Genomic DNA, 25,922 nt, shown 5'->3' with positions numbered 1-25,922 from the left:
GGCTGAAATCACACACAGGTGTATCACATCAGGTGACTGTTGACGTGAGAGTGAACACCATGGTGAGATCGAAAGACCTGTCTGAGGCCTTCAGAAAGAAGATTGTTGTAGCTTATGGGTCTGGTAAGGCATTTAAAAAGATCTCCAAAGAGTTTGAAATCAGCCATTCCACTGTCCGGAAAAAAGTGTACAAGTGGAAGACATTCAAAACAACTGCCAACAGGCCCTGGTCTGGCCGTCCAAGCAAGTTCACCCCGAGAGCAGACCGCAAGATGCTAAAAGAAGTCTCCAAAACCCTTAAAATGTCATCACAGGACCTACAGCAGGCTCTGGCGACTGTTGATGTGAAAGTGCATGCCTCTACAATCAGAAAGAGACTGCACAAGTTTAATTTTCACGGGAGGTGTGCAAGGAGGAAACCTTTACTCTCCAAGAGAAACATTAAGGCCAGACTGAAGTTCGCCAGAAAGAACGTAGACAAAGAACAGGACTTCTGGAATAATGTTCTTTGGACAGATGAGTCTAAAATTTAATTATTTGGACACCAGAACAGAGGACATGTTTGCCGCACACCAAATACAGCGTTCCAGGAAAAGAACCTTATACCAACTGTGAAGCATGGAGGTGGAAGTGTCATGGTTTGGTGATGCTTTGCTGCAGCAGGACCTGGCCAGCTCACCATCATAGAATCCATTATGAATTCTACAGTGTATCAGAGGGTGCTTGAGCAACATGTCTGTCTGTAAGAAAATTAAAGCTGAAGCGGAACTGGACCCTGCAACATGACAATGACCTTAAACATACCAGTAAATCCACCAAGGACTGGCTGAAAACTAAGAAATGGAGAGTTCTGGAAAGGCCCAGTCAAAGCCCAGATCTTAATCCCATTGAGATGCAGTTGAGTGACTTGAAACGGGCTGTACATGTAAGAAACCCCTCAAACATCACACAGGTTAAAGCATTCTGCATTTAGGAGTGGGGCATACTTTCCTCAGACCGATTTCAGAGACTGGTAGAGGGTTACAAGAAGCATCTCACTGAAGTTATTTCAGTCAAAGGGGGTAACACTAGGTATTAGGGGGTAGGGTGTCCTAACTTTTTCCTCAGTTAGAATATGCATTTATGTTGTCTCTTGTTTAATGAGTAAAACAATGTTTTGTTTTTTTTTCTTTTTTGCTGTTTACCTGCAATTAGATCACTTTCTTTTCCAGAGATAAAAAAAACAAGATTAGACATCGATATGTGAACATTTCTTAATGAATAACTGAATATTTAATGGGGTGTCCTAATTTTTTCACATGACTGTAAATGCTGTCAAGCCTGTAGCACTGTAGCAAGTAATGCATTAAATTGTTTCTGTGTGCTTATCAGTCTGCTGCTGCCTTTTATTTAATTTGTATCAGCAAACTGCTGTATGAATCCAGACCAGAAACAGGGTTGATGGAAGGCTATTGTAGAAACATGCCGGTTCAACATGGCAGACTCCATGTAAGGCAACCCAAAGTGTCTGTAGATAAAAAGGGCTCACTCTAAGGTAACAAAAACACAATTCCTATATTCAGGTGATTATACAATAATGAAAACATACCTATGAGTATTATATTCCAACTGAGCTTCCTAAATGTTACACACTGGACCTTTTAAGAAGATAATTTGGGCCTGCAATGTAACACTGTAGCTCTCGCAAACACACATAGCTCTCTTGGTGTCTTTTCTTTTGGTTTATTCAGGAGAGAGAGAAAAAAAGAGAAGGGACAATAACAGCAGGTATAGCTGATTTCTATCTAGCCTGCAGCCTGACTGTGCCCCATTTCCACCAGACTGGAAATGGAGGAAAATCTCCTTCTTCCTTTTTGTCTCTCTCTTTATTCTGTCTGACTTTCATTCCTTCTCAGTATCCCTAGCTCGCTCTCTTCCCTTTTCTCCCTCTCCTAAGTCCTCTCGTCTTCTTTTCTGGGGGATGTGAGGCATCATGCCTTTCCCTCCACAACACACTCATCCGTCAAAGTCATCCGTAAAATGTGCACATTTTGTTGTCTGGTACTAACATTCACTGTTTCCATATGTGCTTGATTTGATTGTTACTAAAACCCTCACACACACCTTTTCTGAAATCAAAAACAATAATGAAACAGGTTGAAGTCGAGCTGTTTAAAATTATAGAATTATTAAGAAAACATGCAATGGCATCACATCTACCTGTTTATTTCAGTGGATTTCTGAAATTGTTTAGTGCTCCTGAGAGTTTCCAATTAAAACCAAATGAAAAACCTCAGTTTCTCTGGGTAAAATCTTCTGGAGCCCATGTGTGCTTTGCATTATCAGCTGCAGCAACAGGTAATTGGGAACGAATCATTCTCATACTTCATTAGTAGAAAATTAGAGCAAGAAGACGTCACTGTACGCTGATGTTGTAATTCATTCATGTATTCATGTCTTCTTGAGCTTCAAATAGGCCTTTTATTTGTATGTATGTGTGACAGATGGCGAAGTAAGTACATCAGTAAGATATTTTCACACCTCAACATCCCTTTAATTTTTACATAACCGGCACCTCAGAGGAAAGGAAAAGACACAAACACAAAAAAACAAAGAAGCAATTTATAGTTTTAACCCTTAAAAAATATACTTCCTTTTCCATCTTGATCAAAAATTTTAACCTAAACAGTCAGTGGGCAAGAGGCAGCAGAACAGATGGAGCTGAGTGGGCCGATGCATGTATTGACGCACTTGATTGCTGCTTTGGCTGAGTGTACGATAACAGCAAATTTGCATATTTAGGCACACACACACACACACACACACACACACACACACACTTAACACTCAAGATGCCATAAGCAGCACATATATATAATATAGGTTCACACACTTACATTGCCATAAGTAGCGCTGAGTCAGCCTCTCTATAGTTAAGTTTGCAATGTCTCCGTGCTAAGGGAACCAGTTAGCCATCTGTTGGCCTAATGAGCTGACTCTACTCCACAAAAGCAACTCAACAGCACAGCTTCACCCCTCTAACTCCCTCATTCACAGCTCCACAGTATGTTCAAGTCTCTAATCTTCTACTGCTGTGTTCAGCACACAGTCACAGTGCTTTTACACACGCTTCTTGGCACGTTTTATGTTTTTTGTTGACTTGTTTGATGTTTGTTTAGTTTCTCTTCATGTAAAGACAGTTGGTCATGTCAAACTGCCCAATTACCCAGTTGTCTCCTTGTTACGAGCTATATAGTAATGAAATTATTTAAAAGGGCACAATGTCTTGTAATGCAAAGGTGGTCTGTGCCATAGTCGCACTGGGAAAATTTGTCCTTGGCATTTTTTGTCTGGAACAGCCTGATTTCCCCCACCATATGCACATATGCATGGCATAAAGCAACATGAGGCTATTTATAATGTATGAGCAATAGATATCAGAGTAGCAGTAGAAGGGATCTTTAAGTAACTATTAAATCAGGGCCGGCACCGTGAGGAGTCTGAAGGGGACTTAGATCCCTCAGTTGTATTTTAATCTAAATCAGTGGTTCTCAAATTGTGGGGCATAGAACCACTGCGGGATAACAAGGGGGAATCCCCTCTTGGCCTTGCTCCATTAACTCTGTCACTACATGAGCTAGCACTAGTAGTATCACCTGCTGGGAAGTTATCATGTTGCTCATTCTCAGAGGCAGCCTCCTCTTATTACCCCTGCCCTCCCCTGTCATCTGTCCAAACTCTTTCCGCCTCCTCTTCATCGGGCACTAGCAAACTGTTAATGTTAATACTGCAGCTAGCAGGATTTTGTGTGCCACTGGCATCTGTAGCATTTCTGAATAATAAATATGTTAACTTAAAACTCTCTATCCTTTGACACTCTAAATACACACAGTATAGGTAGCCTATGGACAGTTTTGGGTATCCCCAAATCTGATTCCCTGTTACAACACCAAGGTCAGATTTCTTTAGCCGACATCGCTGGTGGGGGGACTTTCTTTCCCATCTGGCATTTGCCAGAAAATCCAGATTGCCAGTCCAAGCCTGGTCTATGCATGAAAAATTACTGAGTGAGACTGAGAATATAGAAGAGCCTCAGTTTAACCTCAGTTTCACATTTTGTTACTAAATTAATTTGTAGTTTTAAGGTAATGTATGGGCCAATTAAAATGTAGACCATGAAGTGCATTGGTGACCTGGGAGCCAACAGTCATAACCAGCAAAATCCCCAGTTTTAATTTTTATTTCATTTCCTTTCATATCTCTACTGTTAATGTTGTAATACAATCATAAAATGCTAAATAAAAAAATAAAAAAAGCCTCAGCCCTTTAACCGCAACACAAATGCTTCTATTACCACATTTGTTTAAGAGTACTCCACCGATTTAGGACTGCACTCCAATAACATTATTATATAATATATATTATAACTGTTGATGATGGACAGTTCAAATAAAAAGCTCAAAACTGATGCAGCAGTATCGCCTTTTTTATCTGGCAACTACATTACCCACAATACTGCAAGTGCCGACAATTTGGTGAGAGATTTGGGTAAGTTATGTTAGTATGCAATAGTAAGAACTGAAGTAGTATGAAATATTGCTAAAAGAGACTTGCCTTTAAAATGTCTAAAATATTAAATAATATTATATAAATTCTGCTGCATTTCATCTGATATCATACCTAACAAATTTCATACACGTTTCAAGTTCTACTAAAGATACTTCACCTGCACTGCTAGTGCTGACTCATAAAGCAAAATGGTGCTTAAATGGTTTTAAACCCTTATGAACCAGTCTCAATGTAATTCTGATGCCATCATGCCTCCATATGACCTGCATAAACAAGACCATCAGCGAGAACATTTGTATATACAGTAGATATTCTTAATGCCTGTCACTGGGTCGTATTTAGTCAGTTTCCCCTCAAAATCAATGCAACAAGGCGGCTGAAACACCATTGTCTTTGTCCACTGGAATCAACATAAGAAGAACGTTCCTTAGCTACTTTAATTAAACCAAACAGATATTTTGTTTGCCTCCAGTCTGAGGACACTGCACACAAATTAAACTGCACCCTAATTAAAATATTAAACAGACTCTTTTATAGGTCTGGATATTACAGTAATACTTCCTACTTTTGAAGAAAATATTGGTTTATTTAACCCCTGCCAAATTCAAATATTTCTAAATTAGCTTAGAAAAATACATTGCTTCCCAAATACAGACAAAAAGCAAGAACAACTGACAAACCTTATTTTGGATTTGGCTTAACTGAGCTCAATTAGCTGCACGGGCATTGCATTGCACTCGTTCAATCATAGCTCTCTTTGGATTGAACTAGCAAGGTCTGAGTAATGAGCCTTCATGCACATGCTGCTAGCTTGTAGTTAAGTGGCATTAATCAAGGCTGCCCACTAAGCCCTGTGGATTTCCTATGACACAAAAGGTGTAATGGCCTCTGTCATAACATGCACAATATTGCTGGCTAAGCTAAGTGGAAAATGGCACTGTTTAGACATCTATTACATTCACACAGCCAGAGTTTATTGTAAAATAGAAAACTTCAGGTCCTTAACTGTGGAGCAACTGCGGAGTTGTGCCTCTAATTCCCTTGGCTCAGAGGTTTGATTTGGATAAGACTGTGTTTATGTGCACTCTGATTTCTCAGAAATCATATGATAAAAAGCATTTGATATGAAGTTCAAGGAAAAAGAGAGTGAAGCTTAACCCCCTCCCTTCCTCCGCTCCCCCCTCTGTCAGTACACTGTCACACACTGTTCGTCTTTTGGTGATTTCGATGTCTGATGTATTGTTTTCGGCTTAGTTTATTCAAGATTCCTATAAAATAATAAAATATATATTCTCAATTTAAAATACTGTTTTGTTACTTCCCCTGCTCTCTTTCTCTCTCTCTTTCTCTCTCTCTCATTCTCTTTCTGTCTTTCTGACATCTGCTGAACAGCACTCTGAACAGGAGTCTTGGAGTGGTATTAGTGCTCAAATGGGTGCTGATAGGAATCTGATGCATGGTGTGTGTGTGTGTGTGTGTGTGTGTGTATGTTTGTGTGTGTGCGTGCGGGTGTGCATATGTGCCGGTAAGCCTGTGTTTTTATGAACCCTGTTAGCTGTTGGCTTTCTTCAACAGTATGTCTGTCTGCATCTAGTTAGTAAGGACACACACACACACACACACACACACACACAAAGCTTCCTGACAATTCTCGCACCCGTCACCCATCCCTGTTGCATCCCACATCATGGAAAATTGGCTCCTATCCAGCTCTTTCTTTCTGTGTCTCTCTTCGCTGTGATCACATGGCTCAGATGTGGAATAAGAAAACAAACAGCTGCTCCTTAAGCTGGTATACTGGTGAGGACTCATCTTCACACGTCATCAGCTCTTGATGTTGCAGGTCTTAGTCCTTCTCGTGTGCTTTGTGATCCTCTGAGTCTGCTTAGGTTACAATATTAAAGGTTTCCTTTTGTTGTGATACATTTTCAAGACTTGAACCTAAAGCGAGTCAACATCTTTGCTAACACAGCCAAACATCAAGCAAGTGCAACAACATAAGACAGAACAAGCCGGCTAATATTACCTACTAGTCCAACAGCAAGATGGCCAGCTTGCCGTCTGTCTTGGAGCCTTTTATTACTAAACCAGTCCGAGATTTACTCTTGTCTCCCCTCTGGTCTCTTCGGTTTTGCTATCTTTGTAGAGGCTGCTGAGCCCGGTTACATTGCCCGCTCACACAGTTCCGGTTCTGGCACTACACCGTCATCATTCCCCACTGGTTCCTCCTCATCCCGGGCCTGAAAACCTCCTCCTACCGTCGATCCAAAGCACTTTTGCTTTGTAAATATACCAACACTCCCCCGAGGCGTTGAGGAGTTCCCAGTCCAGGCAGCACAGACTGAGCTAACCAGCTTAGCAGTTAACTTACTTTCAGGAAACTCTGTAAATCACAACATTTTTCCTGCGCCTAAAGCGTTACACACTTGTTTACACTTAAACTATCCCCACTGGGATTATCTATTAACCATGATAACTACTTTCCCAATAGCTTCCCAGTGTTCCATGATAACTACATGAAATCATGAAATCAATAAGCTGATATATTTCAAATTCCATTATTTTTCACTTAGCATGTAAAAGTGTGTTGTCCATTCATTTCCAAAGATGTCTGTTTCAATAATTTGTTGAGCTGGGTTGGTTTAATCAAAATGAACATGGCAGCCACAGAGACAAAGGAAGCTTAAAAAGGAAAAGATGAGTAGAAATGTAAATGTAGAAATGCCTTAAAATTCACCAATTCAAGGAGTGTTACACTTCCATCAAGGTAAAAGGTTATTCTGTAGCTTTAAGCTTTCAAGCCTTTGCACTACGACAGATACGTCTCTCTAAAGCCTCCTTAAGTGAGACACTGAATTCCTTCCACCTCCAGCTGACCCATCTCTTTGAACCTTCTGAGGTGAATTAAAAAATGAGTATTATTATAGTTTAACTTTGGTTGTGATGCAGAAAAACCTTTCAGAAGTGAGCAGAGAAAATGTCCTTGGCCCGGCTCTGTTTGGTCAAGTAGTTGCTTAGAAATAAAACCGTATGTTTTATCGCTGCCATCATCAGGTAAGATACTGCACTCGACTGGATAAACACAAGGATTAACTAATAGACCGCTGGCAAGGAGTCGACCTGGCTGCATCCCTCTTTTTCACTCCTTTCCCCACCTCCCCCCTTTCTCTCATCTTGCCTTTTTCTCCCCTCTCCTTGTGTTCTCTTTGTCTACCAGCGTGTGCTTTCATTTGAACCTCTTTCTTGCATCATAAACGTTTGAAAATCATACAGAATGAGTAGCACAAACACACCCACACACTGTCGTGTACTGTAAGAATGGGTATTGATTAGAATAAAAAGATAATCAATACAGTGACTGTTGACATAGTGAGATCCAAAGGGAGGCTGGAAAGAAAGTAGAGGCTGACTGTGCTGAATCTGTTCTCTCAGCTTGTCATCTCCTTCTTAATCTCCCTCTTCTTCTCTCTCTCTCTCATGTTTTATTTTTGATGTACCAATTTACTGGGCCTTTCCTAGAAGGAGAAATGTTATTTATAGCTAAACTCAATCTTTATCTTCCCATCACAACCTCTGCTGGACCTGCTGTTTTCATCCAGGAGAACCTGCTGAACTCAGTCCTCCTACAGTGTTCACAGTATTTAAATTTTACACTGCTTTCTACCTCTATTCCGCTACATTTCAGAGGGAAATATTGTTATTTTTTTCTCCACTTTTGCATTTATCTGACAGCTGGACCTGAGGTTGCTCTCCAGATTAAGATTTTACATACAAAACGTGATCCATTTATACCATGCTAGATGAAACTATATAGATGAGACAGTATATAAAGTAATTCAAACATCCTCGACCTCCACCAGCTGTAACATTAGAATAATGTTGCTCACATGTTAAAGGATCAGCAATAATATTCCAATAATATATTTATAATAATAACTTTCTGAAAGGGACCAGTCTGCCCAACAATTACTTTTACTTAAAAACTTTGAAGTGCATTTTTCTGTTAATATTTTTGTACTTGGCTGTTTAGGACCTGTAGGCCCTGAGGATCAAAACTCATAATATATTTCAGAAAACATGCGAAACACAACATTTTAGAAAATACGATACTTTGTTGTGTCTTGTAAAACACCATGTTTTTTTTATTTTATGTTTTCTGAAATGTCATTGTGTTTTGATCCTCAGGTCACCATACTTTTCACAAGACTATTTTTACAGAGCGGTTTTGCTACTTTTACTTAAGTAAAACACATGAGTACTTCTTCTGCCAATGGTCGTTTTTGATTCAGCATTTTCTCTGTCTGCTGCTCTTCTTCTCTTCTTCTCTTTGCGTGGCCCACCTATCTTCTTCTGTATCTTGCATTGTTTCTTTTATTCTGTTGCTGTGAAATTATGAGGCATTTACTCATCCACTTATCCAAAGCGACCGGTCTCACTGACTCTCTTGGTTTCTCTTTTTCTCTTTCAATCTTTTGCTCTCTGTTTCCGTTCCCTCCCTCCGTCTTGATTGAAAGGGTATGCATGGTTGGCACAGAAAGAAAGAAGGAAATAGATAATGATACCAGACCGTATTGTGTGGAAAACTCTGACCTCTCACGTACCCAATCCGTCACACACACACACACACGCACACACGCACACACACACACACACACACACACACACACACACACACACACACACACACACACACACACACACAACACACTTTCTTTTGCAAGCACAAATTCTTATTTCATATAAACACTTAGAGCACATGTGTACCCTTTTATAGTGATCCTCCTTTTTATCATAAACATACTTCTACTCATATTTACATGTTCATGCTAGATGCTTTCACAAACCACAGAGATCAATTTTGAGCTTCATGATACCTTGATAGAGTAGATTTACAGTCACACACACGCACAGACTCTCACATTCTGCTTAAAGTCTGTTTGATGATTTTAAATCTTCTTCCGCTTAGATGTGTCTTCTGAGAGGCAATTTATGATCCACATGAAAAAGTGAAGTCAAATATTCCTCTCTCTGAAGTTGTGTGTCTGGTGTGTACTTGGCTGGATATGTGTGTTTAATTATTTAGTTATTTATTTATTATACATATTGATGTAAACAAGACTCCTTACTCTTTGTTTTGTTTTGGTTCCAGTGTTCTCTTTCAATGTTGATAATTTTTATTATGAATAAAATTATTCCACACAGACTGTTTTGTTTTAGATTTTGAGTGGATTTACTATGAGGTCAGCATTTCCAGTAGCACAACGTTGTGCGTGTTGTCTGCTCTATGTCTGTCTTTTCTCTTATCCCCCACTGTTCCTCCAGTCTCCTGTGGAGAGGACGCTTCAGTGGACATTTAAGTCACATTGTTCATGTACATTATGATTTACAATACAATACAACTTAATATACCTAAGTGTTCCTGTAGGTAACTTTGTTTTGGATGCAAATGCTGCACACATATAACTGCCTCCATAGTCGTAATAATAAAAAAAAAACATATAAACAAAGCAGCACATACTGTTGCATCACAACCACAAATTACACGTATCGCGTATATAACACAACCAGTGATAAGAACACCATGAAGCTCTTGCACAATGAGTTTTAAAATGATTGCGTTTACATTGGGGTGCTTAATATATCTGCCAGAGGGTAAGAGCTCATACCCGTGGAGAATAAGTGGGTCAGACAATATTCTCTGTGCTTGCTTGAGAACAGACTGCTCATATATTGACTGGAGGTACTGATGTTAATACCTTGGGTGGCAGTCTGTACCACACAAGCAAGCTCAGATGAGATACGGTGAGACTGCCATACCATGCCGACATCCCATACCTGACTATGCTCTCTTATACAGCCTGGTAGAATAACAACAATCCTCTGATCCACCCAATACACCCTCAGTCTGTGTAAAATGTATTATTTCTTAAACGAGAACACAAACTTTCAACATGGACCTTCCAGCTAAAGGTCCAAGGTACTTGTTGGAGCAGATGTGATTGATTGGTTCATCACGTATGACTACTGGACTATGATCCCCATAGGGTCGGTTTTTATAACATTTGGTTTGTTGCAACTATCAGTTTTTTTACACAGAACCATCTGGGAAGTCATCGTTAGAATCTGTTTGGAAAAAGGGCAGGCACTTTCAAAAAACAATCTGAGGTGATTGGATGAACCATCTATCTATCACCGTGTATCACAAGCAACCAATCTGATCAACAAATCATATAACACATATATCTCTTTTCATTTGGCAGAAAAGCAAAACATCATTTCCATTGACATAAGCCTCCAGTGCCGTTCTTTGCTTTTCTTCCAATGAAGAATGCCTGGCAACGTTATGGCGTCAAACCGCTGCATAAAACTTGCTATTTCAGTGAAATAGGCTATAGGACTTGTGTCCTGGTGAGGGATGCTGGGGATAGCAGCGCCATCTGAAAATGTTAAAATGTGGTTCCTAGTGTGCTGATTGATCTGGATTCTGAAAGGGTATTGTTGCTGGAATCAATTGGTCAAAAAGGAAAAGTGCTACTTAATAATAAAAGGGTTGACAGGTCCAGGTCTACAATCATCATTATCAGTTAGACAAGGTTCCTTTGGAACTGGAATAATGATGGATTTTTTCCAGAGGACAAAGACAGTGTGTGAGTCCATAGACTGCTGGAAAATGGGGTACCATGCTGGGATGAGCTCTCTTGCACAGGTCTTTAGGAGAAGAGCAGAAATGCTTGGCCGGTGAATTTCTTTGTGCATACATTTCTAAAAAGTCACTGAATCTTGTAGGGTTCAACCACCAACTCGAATCAGTAGTTATTGAAATGGTCTCCATTATTATTCATAGTCTCCATTAAGAAAAGTCTTGTTATTCGCTAATATTCTTTCCATTACAATTTGCTGCTTTTTTTGATACACCAACTTTACACCTCAGCCAAGTGTGGTATTTATATTATTTTATTTCAGCTTTTTGAATTTGCAACGTTTCCAATCCTTTTTTGTGCATATCGAACATGTTTGACATTTTGTACACCATCAATTGTAGGATCGTGCACCTTCACAGTAAAAGGAAAAGGGCACACATTTCTCGGACAAAACCGATACAACGATTAAAGCAGGTTGATTAGTTTGGCCAGAACACCATTTAATATTCTGTGAACTGGAATATCTCCCTTTTTCAGTGTGCCATACAACTGCTGCTTGTTTTGTGTTGAATGCATCTCCTCCGTCATGCTCATAATGAAGCTGCCTTGTGAGCCCAGGCTGCAAGTCTTCAGGGACCTGATTACGCACTTGCACACACCCACCTCCTGTCCTCAGGCGTTTCAGGCGTCTTTGTCAGCTCATAGAGGAGTAGAGCAGGGTTTTGGCTGTATATGGTTTTGTCTGGGTCCTGAGGTCATTCATCAGCATTAAGTCAGAGGCAGTTTGTCTCTGCCATATGCACCAAAGAGGGTACTCTCTTACACCTGCAACTTGTCCAGGGTCCACTGAGGACGACAAGGACCAATTTTGCCAGATGTTAGTTTGACATCTTGACGACAGAGCGCGCTGTCAGAGCGGGCTGTTGGCCCAGTCTGAGATATTTAATAAAAGGAATTAACTGGCCTTTACAGTGGAGCATCCAAAGCAAATGTTCGGAACAACTGCTTGTATGACAGCTGTTTACAGGTATTAAACATCAGCAAACAGCTGTCATATTAATAATGTCTGCTTAGCATCAAGCAGCATCTCCTGGGTGTTCTATTGTAGTTTTTACAACTTGATGCACTTAAGAAGTCTATTCTACATATTTAACCCCCCCAAAAATCACATATACATTACATTTCTGCTGACCATTCTGCAAGTATAAAAGGTTTGAGACTGATTTCCCGCCCTACTGAGAAATGTCAGTTTCAATTCATGCTATTTAAAATAAACTTGCACAGACTATATAATCCTACATTGAGTTGCCTAATTTACCATGAAAACAACAAATTACTGTTTTTGCATTACTGTTTGAGTAAAACTTAAACAACATGTTAATTAATTAAAGTTTAGGGGTTTTGGTGGAGTGAGCCAGGCTAGCTGTTTCCCCTTGCTTTCAGTCTTTATGCTATGCAAATCTATTTCTGGCTCCACCTTAAAGCTTGGGTGGGTGACGCTGGTGAAAAATCTGTCGGTGCCTGACTAATGCTGGAGGACTAGTCAGCGCACAACCATTGTTGTGCAACTAGCTAGGTAGCTTTAGCAATATATCTGACTAGCCTTGTGGAAGACTCCATTCATGCACAATGAGCAGAGCATTTGATTGATTGATTGCTGTGGAGATATAAAGAGAATTTTCACAAATATAACAAAAATGCTTCTGGAATACATTACCTACCTGCTTTAATGCACAGGCATACGATTGATATTGATTTTCTCAACTGACTCTTAGCAAAAAAAAAAAGTACTTTGCAAATAGTGTATTTCTTAACTAAACTTATTCTAGTTTGAGTGCTCTAATATCTAAAAAGTATAAAAAGTATAAAAAGTCTACAAAGAATTATGAGCCATCAGTATATTAAGTATACTTTAAGTTACTAAAAGTATATTTTTTTCAATAACTTTTTCAATAACTCACATCCATGTTGGAATCACTGTAAGTGGATTTTCATAATGTTCTGTAAAAAACTAAAAGCTCCTGGGATGAAATAATCTTAAAATGATGACGTTTTGAAAAAATGTTCAGTTGTGGTTTAGTCTAAAACATGCAAAACAGTTGTTGTTGGTACCATTCTTTATAGGGCTATAGGGCTGCACAATATTATTGCCCAAATACTCATAGTGATCATATCAAGGTTTTCCTGACAGTCCAAAGTCAATCTGACAATTATATTTAATGGACCACCTTGCCTCGAAATCATACACGGAACACACGCGTGTCTCCACACATTCATCTTCCTCAAACACAGCCACACAGACTTTGCCATCAGCAATTCACCTCTGTGTGAATGATTCAAGTGGCTAATTCACAGAGGGACTGATCAATGTGGCAGCGCTATTGATCCCTTATGTCATCACGCTCCCATCATTCAATATCAGCTTCTTATTCGTTTGTGTGCACCCACTGAATAATTTCATCATTAATTGATATTCAGTAAGAGGTGTCGCTCAGATAGAACACACAGTGTGCCTGAGTCCATAAGTTGATATTGATAATGTGCTGAATGCATCTAGGAATGGTTTGATGTGTAGAAATATGTCAGTCTTATCAGCGTAAATGAAAAAGTGTGCCAGAGTGCATGTTAATTTATTTCTCATTGACACTTGTTCCCAATCGCATGTGTGAACGTAGCATAGTAGTTAAAGCTAAAAAACAATAGTAATCGGATGACAGGAATTACAGATCCAATACCTGTCCACCAAATACATGGGGACCATCTGATTGCCTTTGGCAGGGGATCTTTGTATCTGGCTCCCTCAAAAGGAAAAATGCTGCTATAATAGGTGTAATTTTGAATATGGCATGAGAATTACTGCAGGCTGGGTTTTTACTACCATAAAACAAAAAAAATAAGTGGGTTTTTGAAGTTGTACACGTAGCTTCTGAACGTAAATTGCAGAAACTATTCAATTTCATATGGACTAATTTCGCCCGAGGCCGTAGCCAAGGTCTCTGAACACAGGAATAATGCTTATTCACCATATTCAGGCATACAGTATTCACTCTGGTTTGTATTCTGTCACTCTATTTATTTACTCACAGCCTTGAACAAAAACCTTTTGCAAATGGGATTATTACAAGGTTATTTAATTGTCATTACATGGAGTGATTTCATTTGTACACTGACATTTAAATGATCTTTTTATTCTACCATAATCTGTTATTTGCAGTTTTCACTTGTACTATTTCATCATACTCTCATCTAAATCGGTATTACCTCCAAAATGTCATGCTTTACTTTCAGAAATAGGGACTCAGATGGAAAAAAAAATTTTGTTTTGTCACTCTCAACTTTTCTTTTCATCTTGAAAATGTTCCAGCTCCTCAGAACATCTTATATGTTTTTAAAGACAGCAATACATGGACTTTGGAACATGTCGTTTATCCACTCAGTTGCCACTCTAACAATTTGTTTGCACACAGATGCAGGATAAGGCCTGTCAGTGCACAAATGTATAAACACAGATACTGTATGTCAGTTCTAATCGAACTTTGGTTGGGTCCTTGTGCAATCAGAAAGCAATCTGGGGGAAAAGATTTCTTGTGCACGTATCCCGATGGCATGTAACGCTTTTGCATTGCTAGGGTCAGATTACCCCCTGAAAATAAGCAGTTCATACAATGAGTTCGACCACATCTAAAGGCAAAAGTGCTTATACCTGATCCAAATGGACACACTCGAAGGTGGACAAAACAGCAACCACTGTAATTTTTGAAAGAAAACTTGAGAGATAAATCAGTTCACAGGTGTATAAGATGAAAAATGTACAATCCCAACTTGAAACCACTCAATGCTTTTTTTCTGTAAGGGTAGAGGAGGCAGGCTTTTTCATTTTCCTTTATGGCCGGTGTGGATGATCACGCTTCCTTCAGTTGTACTCGTGGTGTGGCTCGTGGCTTTACTGGCTTGTACATTGTTCTCTATTTATTCTTCGCACAATGTGTCAAAATGAATCACTTGCAGAAATTGGAACAGCAGTAATTAAGCCTGAATAAAGACCAGCAGGGTTACAGAGAGAGGAGACAATACAACTTCACATAAGTATTTTATTTCAATTCATTTACATCAAGAAAAAACACACAAACTGACTTGACAGTTCGTTTGTGGCTTTGTAAACAGCAGTGCACTAAACAATCTCAACTGAAGCTCCACTTATTCTCTTGTTCCGGAGATTTGGACCGCAAGTGCACATTGAAAAGTTATTTAAATGAAAGTGAAGAGGGTGCATTTTATACTAGTTACTAGTCAGGAAGATCAGTGGTTGCACACACACAAACCAACACAGAAACGTACCACAGCTGGATGCTGTTTATAAATCTGATCTCCGTGCTGTCTGTCTGTCTGTATGACAGTAAAGAGGTATTAGAGAAGGAGCCAGTATCAGATGCAGATGTGGGCTGGATGTTAGGAACGGTCAGTATTTCTCTACTGTTACTCAGCAGCACTATTCATGCACACTTATACACACACCTCCCCTTTTAATATTCCTTGTGAATCCCAAGGAAAATAAATGGCGGCATCAATCATACAGAAGAGCTAGGAGAAAGAAAAAGACAAAGTGATGCTGAAGGAGTCCAGAGAGAGAGAGAAAGGCGAACTGAAGAAGAGACAGAGAGATGGAGATGGAGAAGGGAGGCGAGGGAGAAACAAAGAGCATGAAATTTTAAAGACAAGACAGAGAGGGTCTAGAAAGGAAAGGCTGGAATATGGCTGAAACATATTCTATACACAGAAAGCAAACACTGAAAGATCTGAAGAGATGAACAGACAGTAAATATCAGCAAGACAGATGGCATCTTTAAAAAAAAAAAGCAGTTGAGAGAGAACAAGCAGGCTGGGGCTGCTAGTCAGTGCATATGTTGCCTGGAAGCTGCCTTATGAATTTTAATTTGTATTTGCTCATTAACCAAGTTACCATATGACTTACAAGGGACTGAGTGGTTTCCTTGCGGCAGCAGAGGAGGAGTATTTTGGGTCAGTCAGGCAATGAGGAGGGTTTTAATTGGTCTTGGATCCAAAATGAAGAATGATGCAAATATTTTTACGAGTGCATCAGTGTTATCACAGCTCCAAGCATTCGCTTTGATCCTGATGGGATCTTCAGTATTACTGTCAAGGTTTTGAGATTTCAGCTTTGACATGTCTAAACCCTACAGTGGAAGCTAATGGGATTATGTTTGTGGGGCTCATAGAAGAAGAAGAAGAAGAAGAAGAAGAAGAAGAAGAAGAAGAAGAAGAAGAAGAAGAAGAAGAAGAAGAAGAAGATATACTTTATTAATCCCCAATGGGGAAATTCTTTATTCACTCTTACTTTACACACACAAGCCCGAAATACAACGCTGCACACAGCTGTCAGGCCGCACTCCATACTGTGGTTTGTGCTGGACTTGAACCAATAGCAATGAAATGTTACAATAACAGTAACAGTTACATGCTTTTACACGTAGGAAGTAAGGACATTGTTTCTGAAAACATGTTGCTCTTGATATTTTTGCCAAAGTAACTAGAACAGTACCACTTCAAAGGAATTACTCTTCCCTCTTTAGCGAATTTTCAAGTTTCAAGTGAATAAATGGAATACAACAGCGTACACACACACACACACACACACACACACACACACACACACACACACACACACACATAAAGCCTGAAGCACTGTGTCAACTGCTTGTTCAGCTAGTGTTACTGTGGGAGGAGGACCTGGTTCCCTCAGTCCATTCATACTGTATGTGAATTAGCTAAATCTCCCGGTAACATAATATAATAAAGTTTGGTGATGCTTTTAACAGCGCTTAGCCTGGTCCTAATAATGCCTGGAAAGGTTTAAATCCTGTTTAATGTAGCCTGGCAGAGGAGAAATAATCACATCATTCTGTAGCTTGCAGGTTCCCTCGCAGCAATTGTGTGTGTTTGTGTGTTTTTGTGTGTGTGAGGTAATGAGGTAATGAGGTAAAACGTGTGATATAGTTATTATATTTAATTAATTATGCATAGCTGATTTGTGTGTGCGTTTTGTCTCCACAGGTTCATCCTTGTCTTTGGATGTCTGGTTCTCTCAGTTTTTTCCACAATCCCTGCTCACCAGGAATTCTCCTCACACTGCCTGCTCATCCTGGTACGTCACACACACACACACACACACACACACACACACACACACACACACACACACACACACACACACACACACACACACACACATATTCACACGAGCAAGTGTGTGAGTTCTTATTATTCAGCCCTGATGAATTATGAAATTTTCACATGATTAAATTAACAGTATTGAACATGTGTGTGAAAGAGATGCTCATCTCTGCATTAGAATTGCTGATTGTGCATTCTCAGCAGCGTAATGAACTGTAGTGATTGGTCCCTCGCTACTCAACATCAAAGTCGCGTTGTTACAATTCAATTTAAGTTAACAGTCTATCCCTCAGATGTGATTAAGCAGAAACTCATCTGTCAGAGCAGGTTGGAGAAAAAAAAAAACAGTGATTTGGCATAAATAAACTGGAAGCAACAACACATCCTACTCAAGTAGAAGAGCAGAGAAGAGCAGAGATAGCGTTGGGTCAAGATCACAATTTCCTCACTTCTAGCAGTAGCCTTGCAGACAGTTTTGTTCTCATTTGTCCAGGTTTTGAGATATCTGTCTCTGAATTTCTGCCTCCACCTCAATAAAATGGAGGAAAATGATTTTGGACATCGTGTTACATTATTTAATGTAATTTTTTTCACTTTCTGACTGGAAGCAGGGTGCAATAGCTACCCTCACTCTAAAGATATTTAACAGGTTATATCTTGTTTAATTTGCACAAATCAGTTGTGGTTTTATGGTGGGTTGTGCACAACACAATTTTTTGGCCAAGCACAGTATCTTCCCATTGCCGTCACTGCGTGGTTGCCAGATTTTTGTAAGGATTAAACTAAATATAAGGTGTGAGCTTTTAGAGGTGTTGGTGTTTCCCCCATTGCTTCCAGTATAAGCTAACTGGCCGCTGGCTGTAGATTCATAATTAATAGACAGACATGAGAGCGGTATTAACTTTCTCATGTAAATCACTGCAAGAAAGTGAGCATATTTCCCAAAAGGTCACACTGTTACTGCAAAGGAAAGTGCTGTTATTTCACAGCTGATTGAGACTAATGTAACTGGGTTAGTGTAGGTTAGCCTTTCTCACAGCAGACATCTTAAACTGTCATAGCGGGAAAAGCACAAGTGTAACTAATAACAGGAACGATGGCTCTGTTTTACTATGTGTCACAGTAAGTCATGCTAGTGAGCCAGCATAAGACGGACTTGGAGCCTAGACCTGGTACACCTAAATGGAATCCAGCCATTATTCATGTTATTAATTAGATGTTTTCCTCCCAGGACATGTGAACATATCTACCATTTTAAAAAAAGCTTATTATTGACGTAAAAACACACTCAAAGCAATGTACTCAAGTACAGTAGTCAAAGCACAAGTAATTCATTATTATTTCAGTTTGTTTGTGTGTGAGAGTGCATGTGTTTTCTGTATAGTTTCGGTGGTAGAGTCAGAGCAAGGACAAGCTTAGCAAAAAACTATAACTTCATTGACTCGACTTTATTTATTGCTTGTGCTTTCTGAATTTGTAGCATAGAAAGGTTCAAGTATGTTGGGTTTTGTGTGTGTGTGTCCTACAGGAGTTTGTGATGATTGTAGTGTTTGGTCTGGAGTACATCATCAGGATATGGAGCGCTGGCTGCTGCTGCCGCTACCGAGGCTGGCAGGGACGCCTCCGCTTTGCCAGGAAGCCGTTCTGTGTCATTGGTAGGTGTGTGTGTGTGTGTGTGTGTGTGTGTGTGTGTGTATAGGTGTGTGTATGTCACTCATCTGACAAAACTAATGAAGCCTGGCTTTACTAAAAATATGTCTCTCTATGCCAGTCATCATCACGTCACACTTTTTGACCGGATTTAACTGGATGTCTGGGCAAGAAATAAATAAATAAATTACAATTTTAAAATTAACCTTGTGGTGTTGCTATGTATATACTTTATGAGTGAAGCCATTCACAACTCCAAATACATTTATGGCATCTGTTTACTCTTACCTCAGGCTTAATATTTCCCAGGTGATTTGCAATCAAGAAAACCACAGATTTTGACAGAAACATGTATTTCTGTTTGATATTCACAATATCATCCTGTTAAAGTCGTTATAACCTTAGTCAACGGTTGTATTACATCTAACTGAGTAATTTTAAGAGATTATATAAGTGCTCTTTTTAAAGTGTCCCCTGAACACATTCAGAAGATAGTGGATCTCTATCCTGCTTAGGTTGCTCCAGCAGGGAGGAAAACAGTCTGCTGGGAAATATAAGAGAAGAAAAAGTGGGTTATTTTAGGGTTGTAGACAGGATGACAGAAGAAGACTAATAGAGATAGAGAAGGAAACAAACAGCTTGTAGTGAATCAATAGTTGTTTTAAAGGTGATGAATGGAAGGGTGGATAGACCTAAAAAGTAGGTGAGTCAACCACAGTTCCTGTTGCTTATATTGTGGAACCTGTGACCTTTAATTTTAACCCTTAATCCCCAGACATTATCGTACTCATCGCCTCTGTTGCCGTGGTGTCCGCCGGTAGCCAGGGTAACATCTTTGCCACCTCTGCGCTACGTAGCCTTCGTTTCCTTCAGATCCTGCGCATGGTGCGCATGGACCGCAGGGGAGGGACCTGGAAGCTGCTGGGATCTGTAGTTTATGCACATAGTAAGGTAGGACATTTTTCGAACAGTTTCTCCTCTTCTGAACTTAATTTGTGTTTCAGATACTTCAGATACAATCAAGCAGTGCAAGCACCATTGTTTTAGTTACCACTGTTTAGTCTGCATTATCTTAGTTGTGCTTTTTGTCCATTCAGTCATGATGGATATCGCTTCTCATGCTACCAGTTATTCTCCTGTGTATTCCAGACTACTGTTGCACAAGGAGCTGTACTAATAATAATATCAGACTTTATTTATGTACTGTAGCACTTTTCTAAAACAGACAGACAATTTAAAAGGGTTTGGAAAGGAAACACTGACTGTGTTTAAGACAGCACATTTTGTGAATTGGGAGTAAGTTTAGTTACAATAGAGTGACAGTTAAGATAACAAAATGTCATGCGTATTGGTAAAATGGTGAATGTCCCTTTGAGCTGTGGAGTACAGCATAAAGCTTAATGTTTTGTTTTTTCATGTGTGTCTGTTGTAGGAGCTGGTGACTGCCTGGTATATTGGGTTCCTGGTGCTCATCTTCTCCTCCTTCTTGGTCTATCTGGTGGAAAAAGAATTCAACAAGGAGTTTGCCACCTATGCCGACGCTCTGTGGTGGGGCACGGTGAGCACACATTCATACACTTGAGCATACTTTAGGGCTTTTTTAAACACCACTTAAATAAAATCATACTTTGCTAGTGTTTTTGTGGTATATGATTTAATGTCAACAAATGTGTATTGTATCACAAGTCTTTTTAGGACATCATCATTTGTTTAACTGCCACATTTTGAAACATATAAATGTTTTGAATAAGTGTTTCCCATCCAACATAGCAGGAATGCTCCCTTTAATCCAAATCAAAGGCAGCAACAAAACTGCAGTCATCCTGTTTTTATCCGTCAACTGTGATATATTTCTTTTTCCAGTTTATTTGTGACCTTAATGACACCTGCAATACAAAAACCAACACAAAGGCCTTTAAAGTCACAGTTGGCTGGCTGTACTGCACTGTTTCCTCCTACATCTAAAACCCATTATTCCTTGAGAACGTGGAAACAGACAACACACGAACAAGAAATGGCCCGATCAATAAATTCAATTTTCTCCTGCTGCCAGGTGAGACTGGCCTGTTAGGCTTTTGGGAATGACGCTCGGACACACTGCATTACATTCTGTGGCCTTGGAGCGTCTTTCTGGTAGATACTAAAAGCTGTTATGTAATTTCTGTGAAAAGGTGAAGTTTAGTCTAGCCACATAAGCTTTTAAGATGTATGGGTCAGTGAGCCGTCACCACTGACAGTCCAGCATCCATTTAAATCTGCATTAGCCACAATTTTCTATGTGCTTATTCAGTCTTTTATTCAGTGTGTTTACTTAATATGAAAAACATATAAACCGTCTTTAGACATCAGTCTGTTTAATGGCACACACTCAACCATTGAACAGATGTTGGAGTTCTATTCATGTATTTAAATTGTGATTGCCATCATCTTGTGCTTTTAAGACTCATTAAATCTATCAACAGAGGTAAAAGCTGACTGATTTCATCATGACCATGGCATTCACAAGGTGACCAGGCTACAGTTATCCCTCAGTTATTCTGTTTGGCTACCGTGAACTTGAAAAGTAATCAAGGATAACCCTAATTAATACGAAATGCTACACTTTATAATATTAGCACTATCCTCTCTTATTACCTTGAAGGTTCTTCCTTCTGACCACTAAAGGCAAGCAGTTTGTGGAACAAACATGTTGATTTGCTCAGTGTAGTTTAAGGCCATGGACAGCTGCGAGACACTCAACCAGCTTGTATACAAGATTTGCTCACAAAAAACCACCAAAGCTTTGCATGAAATTAAATTTAGAAAGTTAGTGCACAAAAGTAAACCTGTTTTATGTGTATTTTAAGAATAAAAAGGTGTATTTGTGTTGATGTATCAGTCAGTACCTACTATATGTAGGATCCAACCCATATATCTCTGGACTGTGTCTAAAATCACTTTATATTTACTACATAGCACTATATTTACTGTCAACCATTTTATTTTAGTGTCTGAATGCAATGCGCTATATTTCATTGATGACGAAAATAACAGTCATGCAAGACTACAGCAGTCAGTGTCCACAATTTTACTGTGGATGAGTCAGTGAGAGACAGATTTCCGACCAAGCCCTAGTTACCTGAGTATTGACCTCTGACCCTTCAGATCACCCTTACAACCATCGGCTACGGTGACAAGACCCCGCAGACGTGGACTGGGCGGTTATTATCAGCAGGTTTTGCTCTGCTGGGGATCTCCTTCTTTGCCCTGCCAGCTGTGAGTCAGACAAATGATTAAAACACCAAGATTATCATTTTTATGTCCTCACAGCTCTATTAAGCTAATACTAAAAGCAGCAGGGACCAAGTTTTGTTTAAAACTCAGTGTTTGCGTGTGTGTGTGTGTTTGTGTGTGTTTCTGCGTGTAGGGCATCCTAGGGTCAGGTTTTGCCCTGAAAGTGCAAGAGCAGCATCGACAGAAGCACTTTGAAAAGAGAAGGAACCCAGCTGCCAGCCTCATCCAGGTAGACACACACACACAGGGAACAAACACACTTGACTGGATTTTTTTGGCAGTTCAGGATCAGTGTGAATACAGAGAACTTTCTCTCCTTTTATGTGCAGCTTTTCATGTATGTGCTTCATGTCTGTTTCGAGCGTCTCTAAGCTTTTCACAGTGTGTCTCTCTGACTGAATAAAAGCAGTGCGTTGTCCACTCTTTACCCCTTTAATGACTGTGTTGGGAATATGTTGAAGTGTGTATGAGTGGTTTCACCATCTCTTCTCCTATCAGAGTGAAGGTGTTTCATTAAGTATTTATGAGTGTGTGTGTGTGTGTGTGTGTGTGTGTGTGTGTGTGTGTGTGTGTGTGTGTGTGTGTGTGTGTGTGTGTGTTTTGCCCGTCTCAGGGCTGTCAGGATGTGTAGCTCATGATGACTAACGGTGTGTGAGGCGTGCTGTCGTCTCTCAGGTCCAACAGCAACACACACTGCTGGGATTTATGAGCCGTTTCCATGGCGATCATTCCCTGGGCGGACGCTCCTCCAAACCGTCACTCATTGTAATAGACAAGACCAGCTGCATTACTTTATAATGAACAATAAATATCTCCTGTAGAGAGAGAGTGTGTGTGTGTGTGTGTGTGTGTGTGTGTGTGTGTGTGTGTGTGTGTGTGTAGCCACAAGTGTGCTATTGTGTGGGTATGTTTGTCTATGTTTGCATGTATGTGTGTCTCTGAGAGTGCCTGTGTTTCTATGTGTGTGTGTTCTGTCTACATTCTCTACCTTGACCTACTTTTTGAATTTTTCCATTAAATAAAGCACCTGTTATGGTATTATTTTTTGTCCTTCAGGAAAATCATTGCTTTAGATTGGTAATAATTTATATCAATTAAGATAATATAATATTGTCAAAATATGGGGATACTGTATTATCTGGTGTACCAGCTGATAGATACAGCTATAGCTAGAATTTTTCGGGGCAAACAACACAAGCAGTCAATCAGAAGTCCAAAACTTGAACACAGTTTTCAAAACTACACATTTGGAAGTTGAAATAACCCTGAAAATTGTTGCCCAAACTGTCTGTTGTAAACATATTACATTTGTGTCTTAAAGTCTATGTCTCAGCAGGCTGGAAAGGCCTGGCCCTCTTCAAACACACCTACAAATATTGCCAAGAATTGCTGCGTTTTTACCATAATCCATTGGGACAATTGTTTAATGCACAACAATTGTGATTCTTGTCAACTTTTAAAGCAAATAACTATTACATGGTTGTGTAAACATATCACTGGAACTACACCAATAGAAAAGCCACCACAGGTTGTAAAATAGTAAAAGCCATAGACGTCACTGTTTGTCTTAACACCCTGCATACACTGTTGATCGCAGGGTGTTACAGTAAATGGAAATTATATGGATATACATACAATTTTGCATTATTACACTTGCCACAATTGCTTAGATACTGTCATCTGTTTGACATCAACTGCTAGTGTTAACTTAGAAAGTCTTTACATGTCAAAGCTTCTTTGTCCTCACTCAACTTTTACCTACAAAACTTGACTTAGTGATGGACATGTTTGTGTTATAATACAGTGGTTTATTATATTATATATTAGGACAGGTATGGGTGCATTCACTTTTGTTTCACTTCCAAATACGTGGCTTATTTGACATGGGTAATGTTGGGATTTATTCAAAACCAGTCTTGTTGCCACACCTTAATCTCAGTATGTTCCCAGATCTCAGTCTGAAATTAGTGATATATTTTCATACGTATTTGTGTGAATAATTGATTCAACCTAAACAAAGCTTGACAAAGACCAGTGTCCAATTGATCCTAAATAACCCACTAAGGTAGCAATTAATTCCATGTGTTGATCTTTTTCCTGTTTTATTGGCTGTATGTCAAGCACCTGGTCATTGTCTGTTGTCTGCCAAGCTCATAACATTTTCCTCAACAGGTAAAAGGAAACTTGGAAGCAGCTTTAATGTGTTAAATATGTGGATGACATTACTATTCTGTCCATCACTTCACTCCCCCATCTTACACAGCTCTCCCTGCTTTAAACCACTGTGTGTTGTGTGTTGTGTGTGTCTGTGTCTGTATGCTGGGCAGGATATTACCACAAGCCTCTGCAGCTGGTCAGTTCTAAATTTCACCTGCTGCAATAACTATTTCGCCTTCCAACTGTATTTTTAGAACAAGATTGAATCTCCAAATGACTTTAAAGTGGTCTCTAGAGTAGCATAACAAGCAACAGCCAAAATTGACCAGCATTTGGCAGGTGGCTGGTGTTAATTTCCCACCCTGTCTGTGTAAAGTGTTTATACAAAGACTCTCTAGTCATGTCACAAATCTTGTAACCCCACCTGGCACCATTGAGGAGGTTCATTCAGCTGTAAGTAAATAATGGTTTAAGAAAACAACCTGTTAAAATGATCATGGTCGATGTAGGTAATTTCTACAGATTGACTGGTACATTATTTTCCAAATGAAGGTTACTGTTGAGCCAAAATTATACATTCTGCATCTGTATGACAATGAGGCTCCATGTGACATGTGGTACCAGTACCAGTGAATGGTACCCAACCGTAATATCCAGCCATTTACTTATCTTTATCCAGAGAGAAAACATAAGTTACATCTTGCACTCAGTTAAACCCCAAATACCGTTGGCTACTTCTCTGGATCAGCAAGTCTGTTTAGCAAAGCAAACAAACATGACCACAGCTATCATTTAACTAGCCAAGTCAAGTCATTGGACATTTGATTTGTATGGTTTTAAAATGTCTATTTAGTCCAAATAGCACTTAAAGTCAATGTAAGTTGCTTGTCATTCAACCCACCAAGCTACTGCTGGGTTAATGTTAGGAAGGATGGTGGTCATGGTTAGAAGAAACTAACACTAACTTTGCTTATGAGATTGGATTTGAAATTATCTCATTGATTCCCATTGCATTATGTGAGATTAACAAAAGTGTTTATGTAGAAACACAATCCTCTCTTCGTAGCCCTGAGAACCTCCAATATGGCCGCCAGCTGGTTACATCCCCCCAAACGCCCTGTGTATGTTACATGTTCACATATATCTCAGTCACCATATGTGTGCCATTGCCCTTCTGTGTCATGTTTGTGTGTTTATGTGTGTGTGTGTATATGTGTGAATGTGCGTGTCCTATCCATCTCTGCTCCCTCCCCCACCTAGGCGGCTTGGCGTCTGTACTCCACCGACGGTGCTCGTCCCTACCTCAGAGCCACCTGGCACCACTACCAAAGTGCCCTCCCCCCCCTCAGGCATGTATCCCCACCTCCACCAGCACCTCCACCAGCACCACCATCACCGCCCCACCTCCCTTCGACAACCCCCAACCAGAATGCAAAAACATTACCCAAAAAACTAATCAGC

The 25,922-nt window shown here is 39.7% G+C and overlaps 1 protein-coding gene across 11 annotated transcripts in view; it reads left to right on the top strand.

Moving 5' to 3' along the window:
• Window positions 1-25,922, top strand: part of kcnq5a (potassium voltage-gated channel, KQT-like subfamily, member 5a) — a 98,433-nt gene that overhangs the window by 50,559 nt on the left and 21,952 nt on the right. For 7 of the 11 annotated variants that reach the window (XM_051420294.1, XM_051420302.1, XM_051420299.1 and 4 more), the window contains exons 2-7: window positions 17,262-17,352; window positions 18,910-19,036; window positions 19,807-19,982; window positions 20,464-20,589; window positions 22,176-22,286; window positions 22,438-22,533. In XM_051420294.1, coding sequence (XP_051276254.1) covers window positions 17,262-17,352; window positions 18,910-19,036; window positions 19,807-19,982; window positions 20,464-20,589; window positions 22,176-22,286; window positions 22,438-22,533 — 727 coding nt within the window. Of the gene's footprint in view, window positions 1-17,261; window positions 17,353-18,909; window positions 19,037-19,806; window positions 19,983-20,463; window positions 20,590-22,175; window positions 22,287-22,437; window positions 22,534-25,721; window positions 25,811-25,922 lie in introns of all 11 variants that reach the window. The other 4 variants (XM_051420295.1, XM_051420298.1, XM_051420297.1 and 1 more) reach the window with 1 other exon arrangement.

This window comes from Dicentrarchus labrax, unplaced genomic scaffold, assembly GCF_905237075.1.
Source record: "Dicentrarchus labrax unplaced genomic scaffold, dlabrax2021, whole genome shotgun sequence".
NCBI lineage: Eukaryota > Metazoa > Chordata > Actinopteri > Moronidae > Dicentrarchus > Dicentrarchus labrax.
Note: the sequence above shows the minus strand (reverse complement) of the source record. Positions and strands in the feature narration are given on the sequence as shown.